This window comes from Pholis gunnellus (genome assembly GCF_910591455.1).
Source record: "Pholis gunnellus genome assembly, chromosome: 5".
NCBI classification, from domain to species: Eukaryota; Metazoa; Chordata; class Actinopteri; order Perciformes; family Pholidae; genus Pholis; species Pholis gunnellus.
In genome coordinates this window covers 15,752,230-15,777,167 of record NC_136531.1, presented here as the reverse complement: position 1 = coordinate 15,777,167, position 24,938 = coordinate 15,752,230, and the positions used below count along the sequence as shown (strand labels likewise).

Here is a 24,938-nt window from a genome sequence, read left to right as displayed (position 1 = left end):
ATGGACAAGAGGACGTACCCTGGCACAATGTTCAGGCAAGTGGACGCGTCATCCAAAAGACGCCCTTGTGGTGGAAGCGGGCCGCCCCAGCCTCCACCACCCTCCTCCTCCTCCTCCTCCAACCAGCAGGGTCGTATCCGGGCTGTGGAGGTGGCGAGAGGAAGAACAGGGTATGGCTTCACACTGTCAGGTCAAGGCCCATGTGTCCTCAGCTGCATCCTGAAAGGCAGCCCTGCAGACTATGTGGGTCTGCGTTCCGGAGACCACATCCTCTCCGTCAATGACATCAATGTCTCCAAGGCGTCGCATGAAGACGTGGTCAAACTGATTGGACGCTGCTCTGGTGTCTTGAAACTGGTCATCGCTGAGGGAGAGCGTCACCGGCGGCACCATCACCACCACCACCAACGCACCACCGCAAGTCGTCACCAGAGCAGCAACGCAGTGGCAGCATCTTACCTGGACTCGTGCTCGAGTGACGACGAGTTGGATGGTTTTTATGACAACAGTGTGAACAACAACAATAACAGCAGGACAGGCTGTGGAGCCCGTGGCGGGTGGTACAAACCCAAGCTGGATTCTAAGCAGCTGGGCATCAACAGGGCGGAGAAGGTTGTGGCAGAGCTGCAGTCCGGAGGGATTTTTAACATGATCTTTGAGAACTCCAGCCAGTCCTCCAGCAGCTCAGACAAGGACAGACCTGGACCCAGCTCATCATCAAAGCCACGCCCGCTGTCTGACCCGGAGTTCCCTCTGTATCAGAACGCCTCCCGATCCCAGAGCAACCCGAACCTGCTCTCTGAGGAGGAGATGGCCCAAGTTCTGAATGACGACTCCGTCTTCCTGGACGCAGACTTCCGTCATCTCCACCTTCAACAACACGAGCAAGAGCAAGACTTGGATGTGGGAGATGGGGGCGACCTGGGCCTGGAGCCCAGCGAGGGCATCCTCAATGTGGGCATGATTGTCGGCTATCTGGGCTCCATCGAGCTGGCTTCCATAGGGACGAGCTTAGAGAGCGACAGCCTGCAAGCCATCAGATGCAGCATGAGGCGCCTCCGGGCCGAGCAAAAGATCCACTCACTGGTTCTTATGAAGGTGCGGTTGAATGTTTTGTGAACCATCTGGTGATGATAACTTGTCTTACTATATATTTTTTGATTTAGTAAAAAGCTCAGATACGATTTGATCGAACTCATTTACACCTTTAAGTGCTGGAAAACCATGAAAATACATAACAGGATTACTTTATTTCAGCATAATAAACACAGTATCAGCAAAGTCTGTCATGTTTTTAATGATGTCTGGTAACTTCTATTATCCGTATTTTTCCTGGTATCAAATTGTAATAAGTGTTAACTACATCCTGCCAGGTCATGCACGACAGCGTGCGTCTTTGCAGTGACAGAGGTCAGGTTCTGGCCACCTATCCTGCAGAGAAACTAGCCTTCAGCGCCTGTTGTCCCGATGACCGTCGATTCTTCGGACTGGTCACGATGCAGGCCACGGACGACCACGACGACGGTCACTTCAGCCACGGACGAGATGAAGAGGGCAGTTTGAGGACTTCCTGTCACGTGTTCATCGTGGACCCAGATCTCTGTCACCACCAGGTATGAATAGAGAATGTAATTGTAACATGTAGTTAGAAACAGCTAGCAACAATTCAAACGTTTTCCTATGAGATGTTGTCAGAGAGAAAGTGACATACATTGGGGTGGCTGTTGTTTCCTCAGGTCCATTTAGGTGTATCGAGGAGGTTTGGCTTTGAGTGCACCCCCGACCCAGACACAGGAGGCTGCCTGGAATTCCCGCCCAGTTCTCAGCCTCTCCTCCAGTTTGTTTCCGTCCTCTACCGGGACATGGGGGACAACATAGAAGGGGTCCGTGCCCGGGCCTTCCACGACCCAGACAACGACGCCCAGCAGAACCACAGCACCAGCAGCAACAGCGACAGCGGGATCGGCAACTTTTTACCAGAAGAGAAAAGCAACAGGGTGCTTTTGGTAGATCTCGGAGGTCCTCCTAACCACAACCACGTCTCTGGGCTGCGCCACTGGGACAGCCCACCTTCGTCCCAGCAGGCCTGGAGCCCCACCCTCGGAGCTGCGGCCCCTCACCCTCCTCCTCCTCCTCTGCCAGCGCTTAGAAATGGCCACTACCGTCACGAGCCACACCTGGCTGACCTCCCTCACCCTCTCCCCTTGGCTCACCCCGATGTCCCCGGCAGGCACTCTCGAGGAGTCCACCCACACCACTACTCACCAGGGAAGCGGGGAGGAGCTGTGGGGGGAGGAGAAAAGAGAGGGGTTGGAGGAGTAGGTGCAGGGGCGGAGCCGCAGCGGTGGCTTCCAGTCCATGTGCTGAGAGACTGGCGTCAGCAGCCCCACCACAACCACCTCCAGGGCCTGAGCAGCGACCAGGAGTCCTATGCCGAGTCCACCGACGGATGGTCATCGGCTAACTGCAGCACCCTGCCTCCACCCATGAGTAAGATCCCGGCCGACCGCTACCGGGCCCCACTGGCCCCCGGGGACCACCTGCCACCACCTGTAGGGAGCCTTCCTCCTCCGCCTCCTCCTCCTCCTCCACCACCACCTCCTCCTCCACCACCACATCCCCACTCCCACACCCACCGGCTGGCTGTTCACAAAGATGAGTGGGCAAAGAAGCTATTCGGTGCTGGGGAGAGAGCCGGAGCAGAGAGAGGAGAAAGAGAGAAGAAACGAGGGAATGCCAAAGAGGGAGAGAAAAAGGTACGTGTTTGATAAAAAAACATTAACACGACCTGATTAGTAACACTCTCCATTTTCAGTTTTCATGCTGATCAAGTATTTTATTCATTTGAATTCTAAATTCTCAGCCCATGTATCGTCACTCTTTCACAATACTGCATTCATTAATGTGTCGCGCTGTGCCAGTTTGTGGGTGGTGGGCTTTTTAGAAGAGTTGTGTTAAAACTGACCATGAGATGAGAAGCCCGGGCAGCAGGTAGCTTCCCCCATCACACACCCGCGCTGTGGAAATTTACTCTGACGAGAGTGTGTCCAAGACTACAGTTTATTGAGGCTATAAATCCATTTGTGTTCATCCCACTGCGCTCCATCGCATTGTCACCCTCTTCACCTCAAGGCCGAGCATTTAACCGAATGAGTTAGAGTTTCTCTTTCTCTCAGAAAAGTAAAACTTTTCAGGGGTTTTGAAAGTATCGATGAATCTTGTTCACTCCAGCAGTACAGCATATTCCCTTTACCGTATTGAATAATGCGAGCACCTCAGTTGGCTCTCCACCCAGACTTAGTACAAGCAGGTTGATAAGTTATTTATCCCCACTGCTCCAATATCAGTTCATGTATTATGCACTAGCCAGACATCTGCCTTCACCTGAAAACCACCTGTTTCCCACCGTAATGAGACTCAAACAGCACAGCAGGCTTTAGACTAGTCCTAATGAAGTCATCGTAAAGTGTTGTGGACATTACCGCATACGAATGTTAAAGAGATTCAAACCACATGGTTACATTAGTAAAGAGTCAAGTAAATGAAAACTTCCCGTTAAGATTGATTTACGGTTGGCTGCATTATTTTGTGAGAAGAAATTTACAGTCCGCTGTTGACTGTCTTGTTTATTGTTTGCAGACAATAGAGAGGAAGAGATACAGGCATAGAGTGACAGATAGAGCCAGCCTGACTGGATTCCTTCTGAATTAGCGTCTCTGCAGCTGAATCTCAAGAAGTATGAAGGAAACAGTAGCGTTGTCTACATTTACATATCAGAACCAAGGATAGACTCCTGTTTCCTTGATAGTAAAGGAGGCTGCTGCTGCTTCCCCCTAGTAACACTTGTGGTGGACAGGGTCCAATGGGACAATCGGAGGAAGTGTTTACAAGGCCAGGGCCAGAGTAGAGGCCGACAGTGACAGGAAGGTGGATGTCAACCCCTCCGAACAATGTCCTCTGACTGGAGACGCAGAACGCTGGGGGCTGCTGCCGACATGGTGAGCCATGATTACCAAAAACTATAATTATTTAATTACATCAAAATAAGATGCTGATGCAGTTGAGACAAATGTAGTTCTTCTGTTTTTCATAAGGAATACATAATTATTTAAGTATTAGACCTGACACGTTTCTACTTGTTTATGGTTGATACAGTGTGTTAATCCTTAATAGATTGTTAGTGTTTGCCACCTGGTGGCACTGTTTCACTACCTAAACCTCCATAAGCCTCCTGCCATAAGCCTTCTCATGACTGTCGTTAGGACGTCCGTTTTGTAAGTGCCTTGGTACCTGAAGTTCATCCGTCCACAACGCACACATGTGTTTGATCTATTTACATGAAAGAAAATGTAAATTTGAGCAGCACATTGTGGAATTAATTGGAGTTAATTAAAGAACACTTGACTTGCATATAGACATTATATTTTACATATATATATATATATATATATATATATTTCTTACTTTATTGTTTGTAGTTGGTAGCTTTTATATATATTCATATAATATTCATGTGTACACCTACTCCTGTCTGTTCTTTACTGTTATCTGTCCAGCTTCGTTGTTCTTGTCCCTCTAAGTACATCGTTAAAGAAGCAAAAGAACAGAGTCAAATTCCTTGTATGTGTCGGCATACTGGGCCAATAAAGCAGATTCTCAATGAAAGTCTTTGAATATAGGCCACTAAATACAGACGCAAACAGGCAGAATGTGATACAGTGATTGTTATGATTTTATTTTTAACGTATTGCAGAATCAAATAACTATTGAATTGAGTTGACTGTCAGGCTTTGTGACATTTAAGCCTGTTATACTGCAGTTGTGTTATTTTTCCAAGGAATAAGTGTGTGTGTGTGTGTGTGTGTGTGTGTGTGTGTGTGTGTGTGTGTGTGTGTGTGTGTGTGTGTGTGTGTGTGTGTGTGTGTGTGTGTGTGTGTGTGTGTGTGCTGTGTTTGTTTTTTATGTTGACAGCTGTGCTGTTATAAACAGGAAGGACGCCTCTATTCTGTAACATTGATCGTGTGTGTGTGTGTGTGTGTGTGTGTGTGTGTGTGTGTGTGTGTGTGTGTGTGTGTGTGTGTGTGTGTGTGTGTGTGTGTGTGTGTGCGTGCGACTGGGGTACAAGATCATCTGCACAGATAAGAGCTGTGAGTCTTTCACTAAAATGTAGTCTTTCAGATGTTTCTCTGTTTCTCTGCTCTTGTGCAGCCACTCCCAAAACAACCCCTGAGTCAGATCAACGCTTTATCACTTTTATTCACCTTTTTAATTCAAATCTCAGCATCTCAAATGAAACCTTCTGATTACTTTGTGCTTCATTGTGATTACAAATAAGACTTGTTGTCACTGACGAGGTGAAACCGAGGTGTGTGTATGTAAGTGTTCAAATCTGTGTTATTGGACACACGCACACACACACACACACACACACACACACACACACACACACACACACACACACACACAGGGTTGCCTCAGTATCCAGGCAACGCCACCGGTCATCCCCTGATGAAGCGCTGACGAGACCTGCTTCTAATCAGCCCGTCAGATTCAACATGTGTCACGGTGTGGCCTCTGGAGCCTGTCGGCATGGATTTATTACTCATTAGTCAGCTGGGGTCCACTGACATACGCTTTCTGCTGCGCTCTACAGAGATTCACTAAATGCCATTTGTGAGCGGAAGGAAGCCAAATTTTTCCGTTGTCTCTGAAGACGGATGCTACGCACGATGCAGGACAACAGATGTTAGAAGGCTAATTGTAGACTTGTAAAAGCAACGCAAGGCTGAGCTTCTTCTCCTCTTTGGTTTACAGCACTACTCAGTGTGGTTACATCATTTTCAGATGGCTTTGTACAATAAATCTTAATGACCCCTGTGACTCATTTTTCTCATGGGCTCATTTTATGCCGCGGTTTATGGCATCATGTAACAGCTGGCCCGTCATCTCTTCACTCCAGTTGGTGGCTTTTCACCTCACTAGAACTGACAAAATCTTGAATGTTCTTTGTATATATTATTATTGTTATTATTAAGTGGAAGTACATGAAGTGAACACAGTAATAAAACCACTTAAAACTTATAATGCAGTCCAATTCAAAAGCACAACATGCCACCTCCTCAGACACAGCTCTATAAGTGTTGTTGTCGTTACGGCCGTCACATTTGTGCGTCAGTGTGTGTTTTTGGCTGCGTTTGAGTGGTTGACTAAAGAATCCGGTACTGCGAGCAAAAAGCACAGGACTGTACATGCCTGCGCATACCATGTGGAATTTAACATTTGAGTGGAAAAAGAGAAACCCTTCTTGACGAGACATGCAGGTGTAACAGAAGAACGCTTCAGGCAAAGCTGCACAGAGCTCTCTCTGTCAGCCTCCATTTAATACTGTCTGCATGTTGTGTCTTTATTTAAGTTAGACATTCAATGTTGTCCCACCACACACACACACACACACACACACACACACACACACACACACACACACACACACACACACACACACACACACACACACACACACACACACACACACACACACAGCAACCAGTGTCGTTGGTCTGTTACTAAATTATTTAATGTTTGCATATTTACTGTGCATTTTTTTTTTAAGTTTCCATATTTAAAGGATGTTTGAGGTTGATACTTACAGTCATATTTGATAATGATATATCGTTCGCTATTCCTTCCCTTTTTTTTTTTACGTAAACACATAACTTTTTGTTGTTGTAATCATTAAGAACTGGGACCAGTATAGCTACTGAAAGTCTACAACATTTTACGATCTGAAATAAACCGTATTGTCTGATGGACAATCTGCAATGGAGACACTTTTCAACACCAAACATCTCTTTGGCATTTCTCTGCTAAAAATCCTTTACTGATCATTAAACATGTACTCCGGTTCTGATATATCGGTTAAAAGCTAATATCAGCCAATATATGGTGCGCTCTTTAATTCTAATATTTCTTTATTGTCATGTGATCGTTTGCTAATTAAAGTGAAGAGTCACACAACGTTTGAGGGGAGAGCGGGTGAGGGATGGCATGCGATAGCTCAGCCCACCAAGGAACCTTCCATCCATCCGTTTTATGTCATTGTTTCAAGTCAAACGGGTATTGTTTGCTGTTGGTTCAGACTCATTCAGCTCTACACATTCACACCTGGGAGCTTACCATTACAACCTCGTCACCAGCTGGCTTCTCTGACTCTATGGCTACTGCCACCTCCACCTGTAACTACTCTATTACATAATGTGAACTTAACACGTGCATATTTTCTCTCCTCAGGGTGGTCGGTTCAGAGGTCTGACCATGGGCTTCCCTGCTCTCCCCCAACGCTCCTCAGCCAGACGCTCCTTCAGACGCTCCAAACGACTCAGCCTGGCCCGCTCTCTGGATGACCTGGAGGTAGACACACACACACACACACACACACAGTACTTACATCTGCCAACAAAGTGTTGTGTGTTACTGCTGTGCCCAAGCGCTCAGACTGACCATTGTGTGATTGCCACATTTGAGCCACACCAGCAGCATCCATCTCTAATAATAGCAGCTCGTGCTGCATCATACATCTTCACATGACACAGCGAGCCCTCTTCTCATATCACCATGGCAACATACACTCAGTCATGGACAGAGCCAGAGTATAGAAACGAGCCAAAAAGACATTTACAGGCTGGTGTTTATGGATTTGGACTGTGACTGCAGTGAGGCTTTGATAGCAGGACATTTGTTAACAATAACGGAGGTTACTGTTTGATGTATGCAGCCATACATTTAGGTGTTGAAGTGTTGTATATTTTGCTCACTGGGGGCAGTATGGCTACACTGTTTATACTTATGCTCTCATTTTAGCTGCAAGAAATGACCCGGTATCCAGTCATTTGAGAGCCATGAGTTTTGCAATTACAATATGCCTATTTAGTACAACATTGTATAAATGTAGTACTATACAAATGACTGGTGACATGCTGTTATGGCTACCACCGTAGAAGGCCTCGGTCTGCACAAGGTTATATTCGTCAGTGTGTTTAGTATACACGGCATTGCATTTCCAGCTGCTCATTTTTCTCATCTTTTTTTCCTCTTAAAGTGAGTAAAAATCAGTTCCTTAACTAGCTACTGGGTAATAATATTGTACATTCACGTTCAACTAAAGTGCAGCATGCTGAGTACAATTCATAACTGTAGTTGTTGGTCCTAGAGATAGATAGAGATCAGAAGAAAGCTAAATGTTTCCGCCGTTTAGTGGCTACTGAGGCACCATGGGAGCAGATAAGAACTTCCCTCACTGTCGTTTCAGTAGTATTTTATTAAATATACGTACATTTTTGCCATGTTTCCTTTATTGGACAGCCCAGCTGAGAGAGACAGGAAGTACCGGGAAAACGGGAGCGAGACTGGGAATTACAATGCTACACAAGTCCCTGGCTGGATTCAAATTGAAGATGTTGTTTCCTAAACTATTAGACCCATTTAAAAGTTTAGTTAAAGCTGCTGTGTGAAGTTTTTTTTTTTTTATCATAAAAATCTTCTGATCTAATCAAATTACTTAAAGGGAAAACCAATTTGCAGATCACTTGGCAGGAATCGGGTTACTCTTTGTATTCTGCTCTGCTAATGTCCTTGTCGTACCGTCTGTCCAAAAACAGGCACTTAACACCACCGTACACAACTTATTAGCATATCTTTCATACTATTCATTTTCTTTTAATCAGGACACAAATAATTACATAAATGATTCATCATTAGGTGGTGACATCGGTAGCACCGGTGAATTTATTCAGACGTTTGAATTGCCCACCATTGTGTGTGTTTCATTCGGGAGTAGATATTTCGCTGTGCCACTGCCAGACCATCCCATGGCAGGGTTTCTCTCCCTCCACCCCTTTCTATTCTACCTTTTTCTTCCGGTCGTTAGGCCTTTTTCTCTTGCTTCTTATGCGGTAATGTCCACAAACAGAAAGGGCTTTGTGTTGCGAGAGGGGAGAGGAGAGAGAGATCGGTGTGTGTGTGTGTGTGTGTGTGTGTGTGTGTGTGTGTGTGTGTGTGTGTGTGTGTTCGTGTGGTGATGGTAGTGGGGGGTAATGGGGTTCGAAGTGTTAGCCTGCAATTCTAATGAGCTCTGATGAGCAACAAACTGACATTCCCCTCGTTAGTGAGGCCTCAACACAAAAGCACAGAGTATATAGACGCACGCACACGCTCAGGACAGACGATTACACTATAATTCCCCACACACACACACACACACACTCATGCACACACACACTCACGCGCACAAACACACACAGTTCTCATCCATTCTCGTTGGCTGTGATATTGAAGCTTCTACACTAGCTCATGCTGTGGTTGAAGTTTGTGTGCAGAGTACTGTATGTATACGTGTTTGTCTGCCTGAGCTTGAGGCTTGCAGCTTGTCTTGTGATGCGTCTGATTGTAGAACTTAACCTTTTCAGAGTCTCTTTCGCTCTCTCACAGACACACACAGACAGACAGGCAGACAGACAACGTCTTATGACAGCAATGAGAGGAAGGAAGTCAGACTGTGTGTGTCTGGAGTTCAGTTGTCTGATGAACTCGCCATGTCGTAAAAGCATGCCGTCTTTGTTGAAAAGTACTATTGTTTTGTTTAAAACCACAGAAAGCTGTTTTAAACTCCACCGTCAGCCCAATAAAAAGCAGCCTCACACCCGGGTGACTTCATTAACCATTTCAAAGGATGCCAAGACAAACAATTCTCAACTGGTCCTTCTGCAATCTGAGCAACAAAGTGATTGTGGGTCCCACCTGTGTATGCTGCTTTCTAAATAAGACCCAGATAATCATGGTCGAGAGGTTGAATGCCCAAATATAAGTGCCAAACAAGGCACACAAGAGGCCATTTGCAAGGCTGATTGCTACCTATCGTTATGCTGCAGCTCCATGGTAGGTGGAGGAAGATTCATTTTCTCTGCCAGTGGAGCTCGAGGGCTGGTGGGAGAGACGGGTTTAACAGTGGCAATGCTCTCTAGGTTGTGTCTGGGCATCCAATGTGCTGCTTTCTAATAAAATAAAAATGGTTGACTGTGGCCACTTTACACATAATAGCCCCTTTCACACTAGAGATTTCACAATGCTGTCGCAAAGAAGAGCCGCTATTTTTGTACCGTTGTGGCCTAAATCAACCTCAGAGCCCGTCGGCTATCTGTCTGATGAGGATTTAGCCTCTTGGGGGGGGGGGGGGGGGGGGCAACGGCCAGTATTTCCAGGGTTCCTGGTGTGGTCAGCAGAAATCCAGTTAACGGATATCCAGGCTAGGGCTTCCTCTTCTGTGTGCCGGTCATTGTTTATAGTCCGATTAGCAATTTGAGACGCGAGAATGGAGTTCAGAGACGACGTCTACGACCGTTTTTCACAAAAAGACAATTAGCCAAGATAAAGAAAGCTAAATTGTTAGCGGATGGGTTCAGAGATTGTGTTTATCCGCATGCAGCCAAAGCCTGCTCAAATGTGATTGGTCAATACTACTTGGAATACAAACAGAAACCAGAACACTTCCGATACCAAAATCTTGTCCCGTTGCCTACAGATTATTCATTCAATCAACCCAAAAAATCTCCATCTGATCTAATGTCACCATTAGTGTTTAAGATTTGTCTGCCCACAGCTCCCAATGTTATCATATCAAAAACGGTAAAATATTAATGATTTTTAAAAAAAATAAACAGTGGTTCTGCAAAATAAATCTTAACTCTTAAAGGGTTCAAAAGTTTTGAATCTTAATACAATAATCATATGTACATGGTAATTGTTCCTCCTGTCTATACTGGCTGTTGACAGATCCCTTCCTAACGTGAGTACAATTTAACACAAAGCAATCTTTCTCTGTCCGTCTGTCTTTTTTGCACTTGGCGGTTGAATTGCTTGAGAAGATTTCTATAATTGATTCGTCATTTTTCATGCTTTGTTGACGTTATTTCCAAGAAGCTTATGAGCACATCTCTGCGAGACACAAGATTTGAACTTGTGCTTTTTCACTGATTCTTCGTGGAGAAACTCAGAATAAATCAACTAATCGATTTGTGGACAAAATCATATGATCGCCGAAGACATTTTTTGGTCGAGGACACCCCCGAAACTAACTCTTCTTCACTTTCACCTGGATTAGACAAGGGGTGAGCGGTTCTTGCCAACACTGCAAGCAGCAAAACCGGGAGCCAAGTAATCGGCCTGCTGCAAAATTGCATTCAAACTGTCAGCTGAAGTTAATGTGAGGCTTTAGAACGCTGACTTGGTTACATTACATTACATTACAGTCATTTAGCAGACGCTCTTATCCAAAGCGACTTACAATTCAGATTCCACACACTGTAGGCACAGCTACAGGAGCAATTTTGGGGTTAAGTGTCTTGCTCAAGGACACCTCGACATGCAACTAGCAGAGCCAGAGCCGGGGATCGAACCGCTGACCTTCTGATTGAAGGACGGCCCTTAGCCACAGCCATGACTCATAGTCATAGTGCAAGGTTCGTCACATGAGTCACGTGATTTGCTTGTCACGTGAGTCGTTCATCGATCGACCAACATCGTTTCGTAAACCCGACCCAGTGGTTTTGTTGCCTAAACTTAACTTCAGAAGTTTATTTTGAAAGGACACCATTCATGTAACTAGTGTATAATAGATAGATAGATAGATAGATAGATAGATAGATAGATAGATAGATAGATAGATAGATAGATAGATAGATACTTTATTATCTATGTATATATTGACATATCTCTGATGCCACGGCGGTATTAGACGAGTTGAGGATTAGAATGTGTTTGAAAAGGAGACATGAATGAACTTTGTTTGTAGTTGTCCAGAGCTCCCACATTACTGTGTTTTAAACAGGACCTGAATATCTTTTGAGAATACTTTAAAACTCTTTCCAAAGCACTTTTAAAGTGACATTCTGATGAGCCATCGAGCGGAAAACATTGTGTTCCAGCGGGGTCAACATTGAATGCGGTTGCCTCCTGTCTGTATAATGCTCTCTTGGTTATTTATCAGGGCTGAGTGTGAGTGAGGAGGTACTTCACCCGCTGTCCTCACCCCTTGGGAGAGTGGAGGGTGTGTGTGTGTGTGTGTGTGTGTGTGTGTGTGTGTGTGTGTGTGTGTGTGTGTGTGTGTGTGTGTGTGTGTGTGTGTGTGTGTGTGTGTGTGGGAGGAGGGGGTGTTAGGGTGAGTACCTCCAATGTGTGTCACGGCATGTTGAGGAATGCAGTTATGTTGCACATAGCACGATCATCGCTACAGATATCAATAATTGCTGTCAACTTGAGGATCTCCCTGTTTTCCCCGTACACTCCCTTTTAGAGAATTAGAGTTTGTCCTCAGGTCTCACATGACTATGACAATATAAATGTCCAGGAAGCGCTCCTACCCAAACTTTTTTACACAACTTCTCTGTCTTTCTGTCGTCTCTCAATCCCCCAGGACCAATCATTGCTAGTCGCTCCGTGCATCCATTTCTCCATGTTTTGCCTCTTTTGCCTCCACCTCCACCCCCCCCCCTCCACCCGTCATGAACGTCAGTTTACTCTGCATGCTCCAGATATGCATGTGGCATACTAAGCAGATGACAGAAGAGCACCGAGGGTAGCGCATTCCACTCTGTGCTGGTTTTATGTGTGGGTGTGTGTTCCTTAATGGCAAGGGGTCTCCCTCTGCAGCCGTGCCTCCGCAGTTGTCTTGAGTGTGTGTGTGTGGGTGTGTGTGGGTGTCTCTCAGCCCACAGCAGTGTGGGAGGAATAGAAATGATAGAAGGGTGGGTGGAGGAGCAGAGAAAGAGGAGGGGAGGGAGCAGAGAGGCAGGGAGGAGGAAGAGGGGGATGACAGAGAGAGAGAGGGAAGGGGAATCTAGCGACAATCTGTAGCGGTTTGGACATTTGAAAGCCGTAAAGCTTTGCCGCTTTGTCTCTCTGCGCGACACACACACACACACACACACACACACACACACACACACATTCAACAACTGATGACAATGTGTACTGAAGGAAGCTTTCACATGTAGCGCTGAGGATTACTTGTCTCTTCCTTCATGGAGCAGAAAACTTTGACCGTTGATTCTGAAACGGCCGCTGATCCAGTGAGTAAACGAGCTGTGTGTGCACGTGTGTGGGAATGTATGTAATGGTGTGTGTGTGTGTGTGTGTGTGTGTTTGCTCTCCTCATATGTGATGCAGCCTGTATTTGAGTGATGTCTCCCTTGCTTCTGTCACATATAGCATGCAAGCTGTGTCACACAATCACGACTGTTTTAGACCAACATTGCTCGAGGAGATGATATTACATAAAGAACGAACACCAATGGATTTCTTGACAGCTTGAATTTGAATCCTTATCAAACTCTTGCTGCAGATTGTGAAGCGTTGTATGTATAAACCTCCTATAACTCTTTCATGCCAATGTTCTCTTCATCTGTAGTTTTTGCGGAAATGTCAATTCATGCTGATCATTCAGTACATTCTTATTTATAGATTAAATGAAGTAAATGCTCTAAAACTTTCGTCGCAAAGGCCCTATCTGTGGAATGACGGATCATGTGACCTGTGTGGGCCAATCATCTGGGTGTTTTTTGCTCCGTTGAGTTAAAGGGAAACCTGTTGATTCTTAGGTTCAGTTCAACTGCAGAAAGCGTATGAGCTTTTGTTCTATGGATCTTTAAGGAGTGTTATTTTGAAGATGCTTGTCCGATGTGTTGAAGTGATCTCCAATCAAAATGTTACCATTCCATATAGAGGTCACAGTATACAAAATATTATGTTTAAGTTTTGTAATAGGTCAGTAGTTGTGTATGTCTGTGTGTGCGTGTATACATATGCTATTAAGAGTGAGGGGGTTTTGACACTCGGGTGGAAGGCAGCACAGGACAGTATTTCACTAAACACAGCAGTGAGAAAAGAGCTGCCTGCAAGCTCTCTGAATCCCCCCCCCCACACACACACACACACACACACACACACACACACACACAACAACTCATTCACATAACCAAAAAGTGAAAAAGCACACAATGAGATGTTCAAAGATAAGAACCTGAACACACATTTCTTCGTGTGTGTGTGTGTGTGTGTATATATTCTCACTGTGTGTGTGTGTGTGTGTATGTGTGTGTGTGTGTGTGTGTGTGTTCCTCGTGATATCCCCTGGGAGCAGAGTGTGTTAGGAAAGGAAAATCAGATGATGAGACAGAATCAACGCTGCTCCTGTACATGAAACACCTCAGGAGGCCGGGATTCACATCAGTCGTTGCTCCAGATTCAAATACACACAAGTGCTTCTTTTTATCTTCATCAAGTGCCAGATATACGTGCAGTTTACCACGTCTGCACAATCAAACAGCGTCATCTGATAAGTCAGTTGCAGGACTGGGTATTAAATTGACTCAAACGCACAAAGTGTAGAAAGATTAAGAGGAAATGCTCGCCAGTTTGAGGCTGTCGTTTGTCGTAGCTGTTAATTGAATATCCTGTCCTTCAACCAGTCTGTTGTGGAAGGTCTACTTCTTCCTCTTTACAGTTGCAATTTTCCTGTTTGGCACGAGTCATCGTGGTTTGTAAGATTTCACCTCTTTCCTTTTTTTTTTTGCATAGTTTTACAGTGTTTGGGACTGATGCACTAGAAACTACTGTAGGGCAGCAACACATGCAAGTCATATTAATTTTAATATTAAGTCGTGGTATGCGTCCTCTTTAAGGGAGATCTGACAGTCACCACTAGTTATGAGACACTGTCAAAGGCACAAACACAGCTCATCCGTATTGTGTTAGCCAACACATGTTGACTTTTTGAATATACAGTAATTGTGTGTGTGTGTGTGTGTGTTAGGTCTGCTCTCAGCTGGAGTTCTGTCCAGCGCCTTCAGCTGTTGATGCTTACATTACAGTATGGATCGACGATAAGGCTGATCAGCTAACTCATCATTGATTCACTGTCTCACATCGAGTAGTAGCAGAGTGGCAGTAAAATAAATTGATCTAAAGAAACCATAAGCGCCGCTCTATTCAGAGCCTCGCCTCCATCGTGACAGAAGAGGGCAGTGTTGAGTTTTGTTGAATTTCTGTGTTCACAGCAGAGAAAAAAAGCAACGTAGGGGGATAAACTCTTTTCTGCAGAACAAATATAGTTCTTTTGAACAAATATAGTTCTTTTGATAGAGATGGTTCGAAAGTGAGTTAATACAAGCCCTTTATTTTCATGTATTGTGGCTCAACTGTTGGTGAAACCATTATGTAAAACCACCTGTTGATTCCTCCTGTGTTGCTGTACCCCGTTTCTCTCAAGTATATTTAAGATCTTAATTCTCTCTCTATTCATGGCAAAGTTAATATAATGACTTGCAAACACATTCAAAATCCTGTCTTACAATAAGATCATAGTAATGTATAGATTGTTGAGGATTTTACTAAATTGTTCATAGCAAGGTAGTTAACCCTTTTATGTTGCAAATCAGTGACTTTATGGCAATATTAGATTAGAAGCCTGCATTTCTCAGGTATTTAATTAACTGAATAAGCCACGAATAATCCTGTCGGTTTCCTAACAAGAAACTATCACTTTATCACAGTGGAATGTATTGCAGTCATTGTTTCAAACTGCAAAATGAACTACTTATTTATTAGTATGTCAGCATTTTAAAAGGGCAGACAAATGGCATCTACAAAGTACAATAATTCAAACGTATACTTGTGGGTAGTAAACACGTGTGTTTAGCTAACAATGCATATTTCAGCCGTGTAAATATGTGGTTTGCTTTAAACTTTGTGCATGTGTCTGTTTCTGTGTGCAGTCCTGTCGCGTTATTGTCATCTGATATCTGCAGAGGAGACGATTAGACAAAGAGAGAGAGATGACAAATCTCTCCTCTCCGCTTTTCTTCTTCTCTCATCAGGATGTGGATTTAGCCAGTTTAAACTTTGGCATATCCTGTGTGACACCCGGGTTCCTCTCTCTTCCCCTCCGCTGACAGATATGTTTTGGACTGAACTTGAGCACAGGTTACTCATACTCTCGTAATTCTTCCTGGCCTGTCAGAGATGTGCGAAACACCAGCGTGCTGCTCTGAAATGAAGCTCCCAAGGTTTGCTGGCTCTTCAGGTGTATCAGATTTAAGTTGAACCAGGCGAACTTGAAAGTTTTAAAAAGTAGTGCTGTGTTAGAAGCTCAGGTAATTAGGACTCTGGCAGCGCCCTCAGTCCGAGTGTGTGTACAATGTTAGTGGGGGGGGGGGCTTAGTGCTGGAGCCATCCCTGATGTTGCTATGATACGAGGACGTTGACATTAGCTTTAACAACGGCGCTGCAAAATGGCGCTTGTGGTTCTGAAAAGAGGGCAGTGAAAATGTCTGGTTTGGGCTAGTGGTCTTCAAAGTGGCACTTCTTCATTATAAATAATGGGGGGGGACTGTAGTGGACATGTAATGTTTACTGGTTTTCTCAAGTTTATAGAGGGTGCAGCTGAGCCCTTTTGATGTTTTTGATTTTTCTTTTGGGTGATGCCACATCCTATGAGGCAAGAAACCCTGAATAAACCCATACAAAACACAACAACAAGAGACAGATTTCGATAACTGGACTGTTTTATATGCAGTTGAAAAACATTTAGATTCACTGCAGCTGTAGAGTTTGGCCGTCATGCAAGTCCAGTTCAGAGAGGGAGGACAAGTGGAATCACAGTTTGTTGGAATTTGCTGGTTTGTAAGGAAGATGATGCATATTTTCATGTGTAAAACAATGCTGTGAAAATGTTTTGGTTTCTCTCTACAATGTAATATTTGTAATTGAACATCCACAGACATATAAACACACAGATAGGACTTGCTTCTGTCTGCTGGATTCAGACCAAGTCAAACAGAAACAATCAAACAAACCCTTTTTTCCTCAATGTACAGTACACACCAGTAAGTCATCACAGATGGAGACAGTGGCATCAAAAAGACAGACTTTAGAAGAGAAGGTGTAGAAGGAACTTTGCTAAAGCAGGAAGTTAGGGGGAGGCTAGGTGTAGGCTCAAGGTGTTATTATGCACAAATTCAATTGCAGAGAGAGAGAGAGAGAGAGAGAGAGAGAGAGAGAGAGAGAGAGAGAGAGAGAGAGAGAGAGAGAGAGAGAGAGAGAGAGAGAGAGAGAGAGCTGTGAAGTGCCTTTGTTTACTCCAGTTGACCTTTTAACAATCCTGCAGAACATATCCTCAGTTTATTTAAAGCGGGCGCTAGAAGGTAAACTCTCTTCTTCCTCTTTGCGTACTTTTCTCCTCTCCCTCTGCTTATAACACATGAATCAAAGACTATTCATTTCCTAAATCACTAGAAAACATCCAACTCAGTTGAGTTTGACATAAACCTGCCTACATGTGATTTGTGGAGTGTGGAGACGTAAGGACTTTGCTGGAGCGTGATTGGCAGTCAGACCTTTTTTCCCTCCCCCTTCTTTGCAACTGCAGCCTGATGGGGGCGTGTCACTATGGAAACAGAGCCGAGTATGCGTGCGTGTGTGTGCGTGTGTGTGTGTCTGCGACTAGAATGGAACTTCCTAGTCAGTCTGTCAGCTTAGTGTGTGGAGGAGTGTGTGAGGAAAAGGAGACGTATATGATGTAGTAAGAGAGAAATAGTTTGGTCTGAGTGAGATGCAGTATATCTACTTAACACAACTTTAGCAGATAGTTAAGGCTAATTCTTAGGTGTGTGTGTGTGTGAGACAGATGTGCTGAGGCATGGCTCCATACAAGCCAGCTGTCTGCATGAATTTCCTGTCCTATAGGTAGCTGCCCAAGAAGCTCTGTCAGCGTCAGCACACATGTGAGCGTGAGCGTGACTGTTTCCACGTGTGTTTGTGTGGTTCAGATATGTAGATTGAGCAGTCAGTGGGTTTCCTCCTGTGTGAGAGGAGAGCAGGATGAGCCTGAGGAAGAGGCTCTCCTTCAAGCGAGTCTGGAACTTCAATACAGTGAGTAGTATGCACGCACACACACTTACTGTACGAGCGGTCTGCACGGAGAGAGTGCACAACTTTTTATGGCAGAGGGAAGTGAATGGAAGAAGAGACTCATTTATTTATGTTCATGGAAGCAAACTTTATTAATGCTGGATTCAAAAACATTCAAACATTCTCTGATTTATAAGCCAAAGTTGTTTTTAATAACAAACCAAAGTCTGGCTGTAATGCTGCCGAAGTGCTACGAGTGGAGAAAAAAAAATATCTGCAGTTTTGCTTCTGCACAGTTGTTGACAAAAAAAAATCAGAGACGGATTGAATGGGAAGAGAATATCATTCGGTGCACACCAGTGTTGTTCTGCTCACTACAAGGGAGAAAGACAAGGAGAGATGGAGGGAAGAGGGGACTATTGCCTACAGCAAAGGACACGAAAAGAGGAATCCATTACCGTCAGACCATTTTAGAGGGAAGCACAGGGATGGGAGGGGGGCGCACATAGAAGGACAAATTGAAAGGGATGAAGACAAGGTAGAGGGAGAGGACAGGAGCGCTTGGGAAAGAAACACGACAAAAGTCAAAAAGTCACCCTGTCTGGTGAAGGACGTGGTGGCAGGCTGGGAAAGTGTGTGTAAAGGTAAAGTGAGACAGAAAGACCAACGAGGGAAAGCTCTCGGCTGTTTCCTTTCCTCTCAAAGCCAGATGTGTTTCGGGCCAGAGCGGGAGATAGAAGCGAGGAGAAACAGAAGTTGAGACGGAGCCAGAGATTGAGACAAATGGAGGCAAAGGCAGAAAGAGCTTATTTTCTCTTGCCTCTGTGAGTCATATGGTTTAACGGCTTGTGCTGTGTGTAAAAGATAGTGAGAAAAAACACAGCTGCAAGACAGTGGAAAGGTGTGCTGACTAATTTGCTGTGAATTTCACTTAATTCAGCATGCAGACTGGCAGCTGTGAGTGTGCTCAGACAGGGTTATTTGATCAGATTGTATTGTGTTCAAGTCTTGCACCCTCTTCTGTGTGTGTGTACACTAAAGGCAACGTGCCAAGTAAAACAAACAGTTATCACTGGCTCAGCCTCTTGAGTCACATCTCCTGTGTGGCTCTATTGTAGGAAAACAAACATTATCCACATTCCTTCCTTTCATAGAGACTGGATATTGATTCCTGAATGCATCGCAGGGATTTCGGGGCTTTATTGCAGAATTCCAGAGACGGCCACGGAGGATTTCGCTTCAGGAATAAGAAAAGACGTTTTAAAATGTTTGGGTAGACGTTGAGATGGCGATCACATAGCTTCCATTGAGTCTTGAGTTTTTCCTGATCGCTGTATGTTTGTTGATTCATTGATTTTGCCAGTTTGTGTTTTTGAAAATCTGAAGTGATTAAATCCGTGCCAAATGTGTCTACTTCAAACTATGGTCGCGCTGAAAACAACATCATGAATGCTCACACCTGCAGAGCCTCATTTGACTTTTGGATCATTAACCTATTCGGCTTGTTCGCCTCAGCCCGTCCTCTCTGAGTTAAACTGCGCTAAAGTTAAGCTGTTTCATGGATGCCAGTCCTGGCACGGGGACTCTGGTCTTCTCAATGGCAGCCACTATTCACCTCACATTCAAAAGTAAACACACAGGCACGCACACATTGAGCCTGTTCGCGCAACAGCTTCCTCCTCAGCTGTGTGTGTCTGTGTGTCCGTGTGTGGTTGCGTGCATGCAGGGAAAATCTGTGTTGTGAATGCTAAGTCACCTTTTAAGGACAGCATGTGTGTGTCAGTTGTTCAGTTATAGGTGTGGTGTCCTGTAGCTGCGCCAGGTAGACCAGTAAATGGACGATATGTTCAGTGTTGGTCCATATTTCAGTCTCTTCGGGCATCTTTCACTTACACACACACACACACACACACACACGTAAGGATCTCATTCCTTACCAAAGGTGGCAGTTGCAGCTCCTGTGTTGGAGCCAGGAATAGGTTCCTGTGGTACAAACAGTGTTGTCTTTGTGTGTGTGTGTGTGTGTGTGTGTGTGTGTGTGTGTGTGTGTGTTTGAGTGCAGATCTTAACCCTGACAGTTTCTCTCACAGATCTTTATTCACCCTGTTCGGTGTTACTGGCTGCTCTGCGTCTCATCCTGTGAAACAGAACTGTCCTTTTCCAGGAATCATCGTCCACCTATGCACACATACACAGACAGGGAACATGAGATTGTTTAAGGAGACTTTTATGGCTTTTAAATTATTAATATTATGATAGCAAGGAGAGTAAACGGCTGTAAATTGTAACTGTGTTTAGCCATAGTTTCAACCCAATGTCCAGGCTTCATAACAGATGATGTAAGCCACCCCTCTCCCACTAGTCACAGCTAATAAAGCACTTGGGACCTGTACGCACAGTGACCAACCACTCCCTGCACACACACACACACACACACACACACACACACACACACACACACACACACACACACACACACACACACACATACATAAAACCAACGATAAAAAAGCCAGGCATGTGGCTACAAGGTGGCATTTTAAGTTCAGGGAGCTGAGAGCAGGAGGATGTTGGTGTATACAAACATGTTGTGACCTGTGGACAAAATAATTATGTTTTTTGAACCTGCACATAATCCATCGGGTAATTTTAAGGCTGCTGATCAACAAAGTCATAATGCAATACAACACCACAAATCCCACTGGCACCGCGATCAGCAGCAGTGATGTGCTATGAATGGAAAATAGGCCAGGTTTGATTCAGTGTGTGTTTCCTGCGAGTGTTGTGAAGACATGTGATATTCAGCCGTCTTATCTTTTGTTGAAGTGGGTGTGAGAGAGTGTTCATTGTATAACTGTCCACAACATTTCCACTGTATCGCTGTTCAGAGCACAGCACACACATAAAGTTCTTCTCAGTTTTATTTAATTTATTTAATTTAATTTAATTTATTTATTTTTGTGAATTCCAAGATAGTTCAAGATGTGTCAGCATCCGCAGACTGACTGAAGTTCCAAAAACGAAGTTACTGTACCAGTTATTAGGGCATTAGATACGTGTTTACATTACTGAAAATGAGTGCTGACTACATTTTGGTTTATTCACATATTAATACCAACTATTAATGATCAGATTTTCATTAAACAAAGAAAAAATGCATTTCGTGGTTTTGAAGGTTTCATCTCATCGACTAAACTATTTATTGATGAATACAAAATAATCAGATTATTTGGCAAGCCTTTAACTGAAATGTAATATTCCTTGAGCTGACTCTGTTTAAATGTCAAACAAATAATTGATTAGAACAAATCAGTCGCTACGGCTCGGTTTGAACTCACAAAATGTGTCACCGCACGCACATTCTGAGGTTTTTTGCTTGCCACATATGTGGAAACCATAATCAGTCATGTGGTGCTGTGTCACTTTTTTTCTGCTCATCTTCACAGCGCATTTACTGCATGATATATGGGACATAAAATCCCCATTAATATCTGTGAACAATCAGCATCAGCAGGAAACCACCGCAGACAATATTGGGGCTACGACATAGCGGTAAATCCCTTCTGCCAGTAACGCTGAAGTAATGTAGAGCTCAATAAGTTTGAAAGCAATGGAGGCTAAAAGTAGAATGCACTTGGTGATATACTGTGGGTGTATATTTCATATCATGATTCTCTATTGTCAAGCCATTTTCCCAACTTCTCTATGGATAGGGGCTTGGGGAGAGAAGCTTAATAAGGAGGAAAAGTCTGGAAAATCCCCAGTCTTTCCCTGTGGGCTGTCAGGAATGACCAGGATCTGCCAGGAGAGGAGGGGGAACACCACTGGAATGACTTAGGAGGGATGAAGGAGGGAGGGAGTGAAGAAGGGACTGACTTGAGTGAAGAGTGGAGGGAGAGAGGTGGTTATGGGGGACAAAGGAAGAAAGAGGGGGGAGACTGAATAGGAGGACAAGAACAAACAAAAGGAGGAAGTTTGAAATGGGTTCGAGGTGCGGGGTGGAAAAGAGAGGAGAGGGGACTTGGGGCCTCGACTAGGGGCCAAACCACTCCACCACAGAGTGCGTCTGGAAGTGATCACATTGGAGCTCAATGGGGATGGGGGGTGAACACGCACACACACATGTACAAATGCAGAAGAATGCACTCTACATACAAGAGACAGCTCCAACAGATGTCGACCACATGCATACATACGTAGCCTACACCCATATAAAATACGAAGCATGTCTTAACACACATGAAACACACACACACACACACATCAGAGACAGACTACACGCTGTTGAAATGTGGGTTAGGGTGAAATGTGTGGGAGTCTAATCAGCGTGAGTATCAGGTAACCAGTTTCCACTGGTGAGGTTTCTCCGTCTGTCATTTTCCTCTTGTCCTGTGCGATGGTTCCCCCACAATCAACTGCTATAAAGCCAAATCTCTTTTCACACGCCAATGCCAACCTCAACTCTTCCAAGGACAGTCTGAAATAGCTAATCCCAGTGATTACGTTGGCTGTGCCATCTGGTTAGGACAGCTTGGCTCGAGTGAGGAATGAATCGAACCGGCACATAATGCTGCAGCGGGTCAACTCAATCAGATTTGATTAGTTTAAATGTTTACGTCGACTCTTAGCCCGGGTGTTGTGTATCCACCGATTTTATTATGGTCCGTACTTTTGAAAGTTGACCGACTAGTGAGTGACTTCGTTTACACGCGCCAACAAAAACAAGGTGTTGGAAAGAATCAGGTTATGGTGGGAAAATCCGAGAGCACATTTACATACACTGTGGTAGCCTGGTAACTGAAGAATCTGCATATTTATGAACCACGGATGGATCATTCTTGGTGTGTTAGTCGCCATAAGATGCTGCTTCCTGACCAGAGAGTATCTGTTTGTATTTTAAGTTTTAGTGTCAGTTTCAGTTTGAGTCATTTCATTGTTTTCAACACGTACTCCTACAAATAATGATTATTTCTTTAATACTCTCCCTCACTCAACTCTTCACGCATGTGTTCTTGTAGAAACTGCATTAGAAATGCTCAGTATGTATATACTAATGTACAGTATATATTTGCACACATTGCTGAGAATTGGAGTTGTTGCAGCTGTTGAATGATTTACTTGTACACTGGGTGTGAACTGGGTGTCCTCCGGTAATTACGTGTAATTAATCAGGTTACTGCAGGAAGCTGACAGTAACCGCCAGCTTACTTTCACGTAAATTCTCTGAGTGACGTCTCTACCACTGTGGTTGATACTTAAGGGATTTACTCAAGGTAGTAGTCGTAATCCCTCTGTATTAATCTGATTTCAGGGAAATAAATAGTGAATAGTGCGGACACACTATTGTGAGCACCTGTGCAAATGCTGCTCAGTGTTCAGTTTAAATATAATGTCATGCAATGCAACAACAAATATTCTAAACCTCTCTATTAAATGGCTGAGTGGGCTCTTCTTTTATTGCAGTTGATAATTAGAATCATGATCATTCAACAAACTGAGGATGAAACTATTCCTCACGTACAACGTTCACACATTTCTAACTGATGACCTGCAGATAACCTCGTAGAAACATCAAGTCATCCAGGAGACTCCCATGTGTCTGTGCTGAGCAATCATGAGATCATTGAAACCTCCAAATGCAAATGTGATAGGGATGTATAACACGTATCAATGCATATCATTTAGGTTTGGGGACCGTTTCAGATTTCTACAGGTGAATTAAGGAAGAGGCTGAGTTATTTTCTTTCAAGGCATCATGTGGGTAGAATCAGACAACGTCCTGTACAACTGACCCCGAATCACCAGACCAAGACAAGTACAAGACTTTAAATAAGTGGTCTCAAGACAGTCTCGAGCTCTACAGCCCTGATTAACAGTTTACATGCAAAGATTTGAGGCAGACAGTGGCTCAGATTTAACATAAAGTATTGATGTTATTGGATGTTAAAGGGACTGTGATCAATGCACTGTTCTGATTGCATAGAAAACTTTGTTTTACTCTGATTTTATGCATATAGCGTTGTGTTTTTTCCTAAAATTAGATTTAAAAAAAATCACAATAAATTGCCTGGCCTACATTATTGCAATATATTGTGGAATATTGAATCGCGACCCCTGTATTATGATATGTATTGTATCGCCCGTTTCTAGCCAGCACACAGCCCAATAATGCACAATATAAATAATGCATTAGCCCGATTAGTGTACAGATTAACAGCATCAACAGCTTCTTACAGATTCACAGCGTGGCTGGACTATTTATCTAGAGAGCTGAGGGAGATGGAGACACAACGCCTCTGCCTTTGCTTCTCACCCTTCCTTCTGTCTCTCGTTTGTCTTTTCCTCTCCCTTTGCTCTTTCTGAGTCACAAAGAGTTTCAACTATGTTCCAGAGTTGGCTACTTTACTGATGTCTCTGTTGAATGAGCTCATCACAGCTCAGCATGTCTGAAAGAAAAATCCCTGTATTGTATGCAGTGTGTTTTTCTGTGTGCCGTTTTGTGTCTACGATAGCAAAAATAGGATGTGACTCTAAAGTGAGTTTGATCTGAATTGAATAGACGTCTGTGGCTGAAAATGTGATTTAGATATGCAAGCAAACATCACACTTCACTGTGAATTTGGGGGCAGGTAGGCCTAAAGTTCACCTTTTCTCACACACACACACACACACACACACACACACACACACACACACACACACAGTAAGCCCCACCTCTCTGAGGAGGCTTTCTTGCAAATCAAGCACAGCCAGTTCACAGATGATTCCACCCACACACGAGACAATGAGTGTGGGTGCGCCGCTAACCTGACTGTGTCATGATTTGAAAGTGTCTGTGTGAGATAATGAGCCAGGTCCTGTGAGAAACGCAGTCAGTCTGTGTCTGCATGCTCGGACGGCTGCCTGTTGGCGCTCATAAACTGTGTGGGCTTGTATGAACATGTCTCATCTGTGTGATGACGGAATCTCCTAATCCATGTCTT

At 44.2% G+C, this 24,938-nt stretch overlaps 1 protein-coding gene across 1 annotated transcript in view; it reads left to right on the top strand.

Moving 5' to 3' along the window:
* The window catches only part of rgs12b (regulator of G protein signaling 12b), a gene marked incomplete at its 5' end in the record, with an annotated part of 38,312 nt that continues 13,374 nt past the window's right edge, over window positions 1-24,938 (top strand). The window contains 4 exons of the mRNA XM_079159397.1: window positions 1-1,098; window positions 1,374-1,613; window positions 1,737-2,756; window positions 7,288-7,407. Of these exons, the coding sequence (XP_079015523.1) occupies window positions 1-1,098; window positions 1,374-1,613; window positions 1,737-2,756; window positions 7,288-7,407 (2,478 nt within the window). The remainder of the gene's footprint in view (window positions 1,099-1,373; window positions 1,614-1,736; window positions 2,757-7,287; window positions 7,408-24,938) is intronic.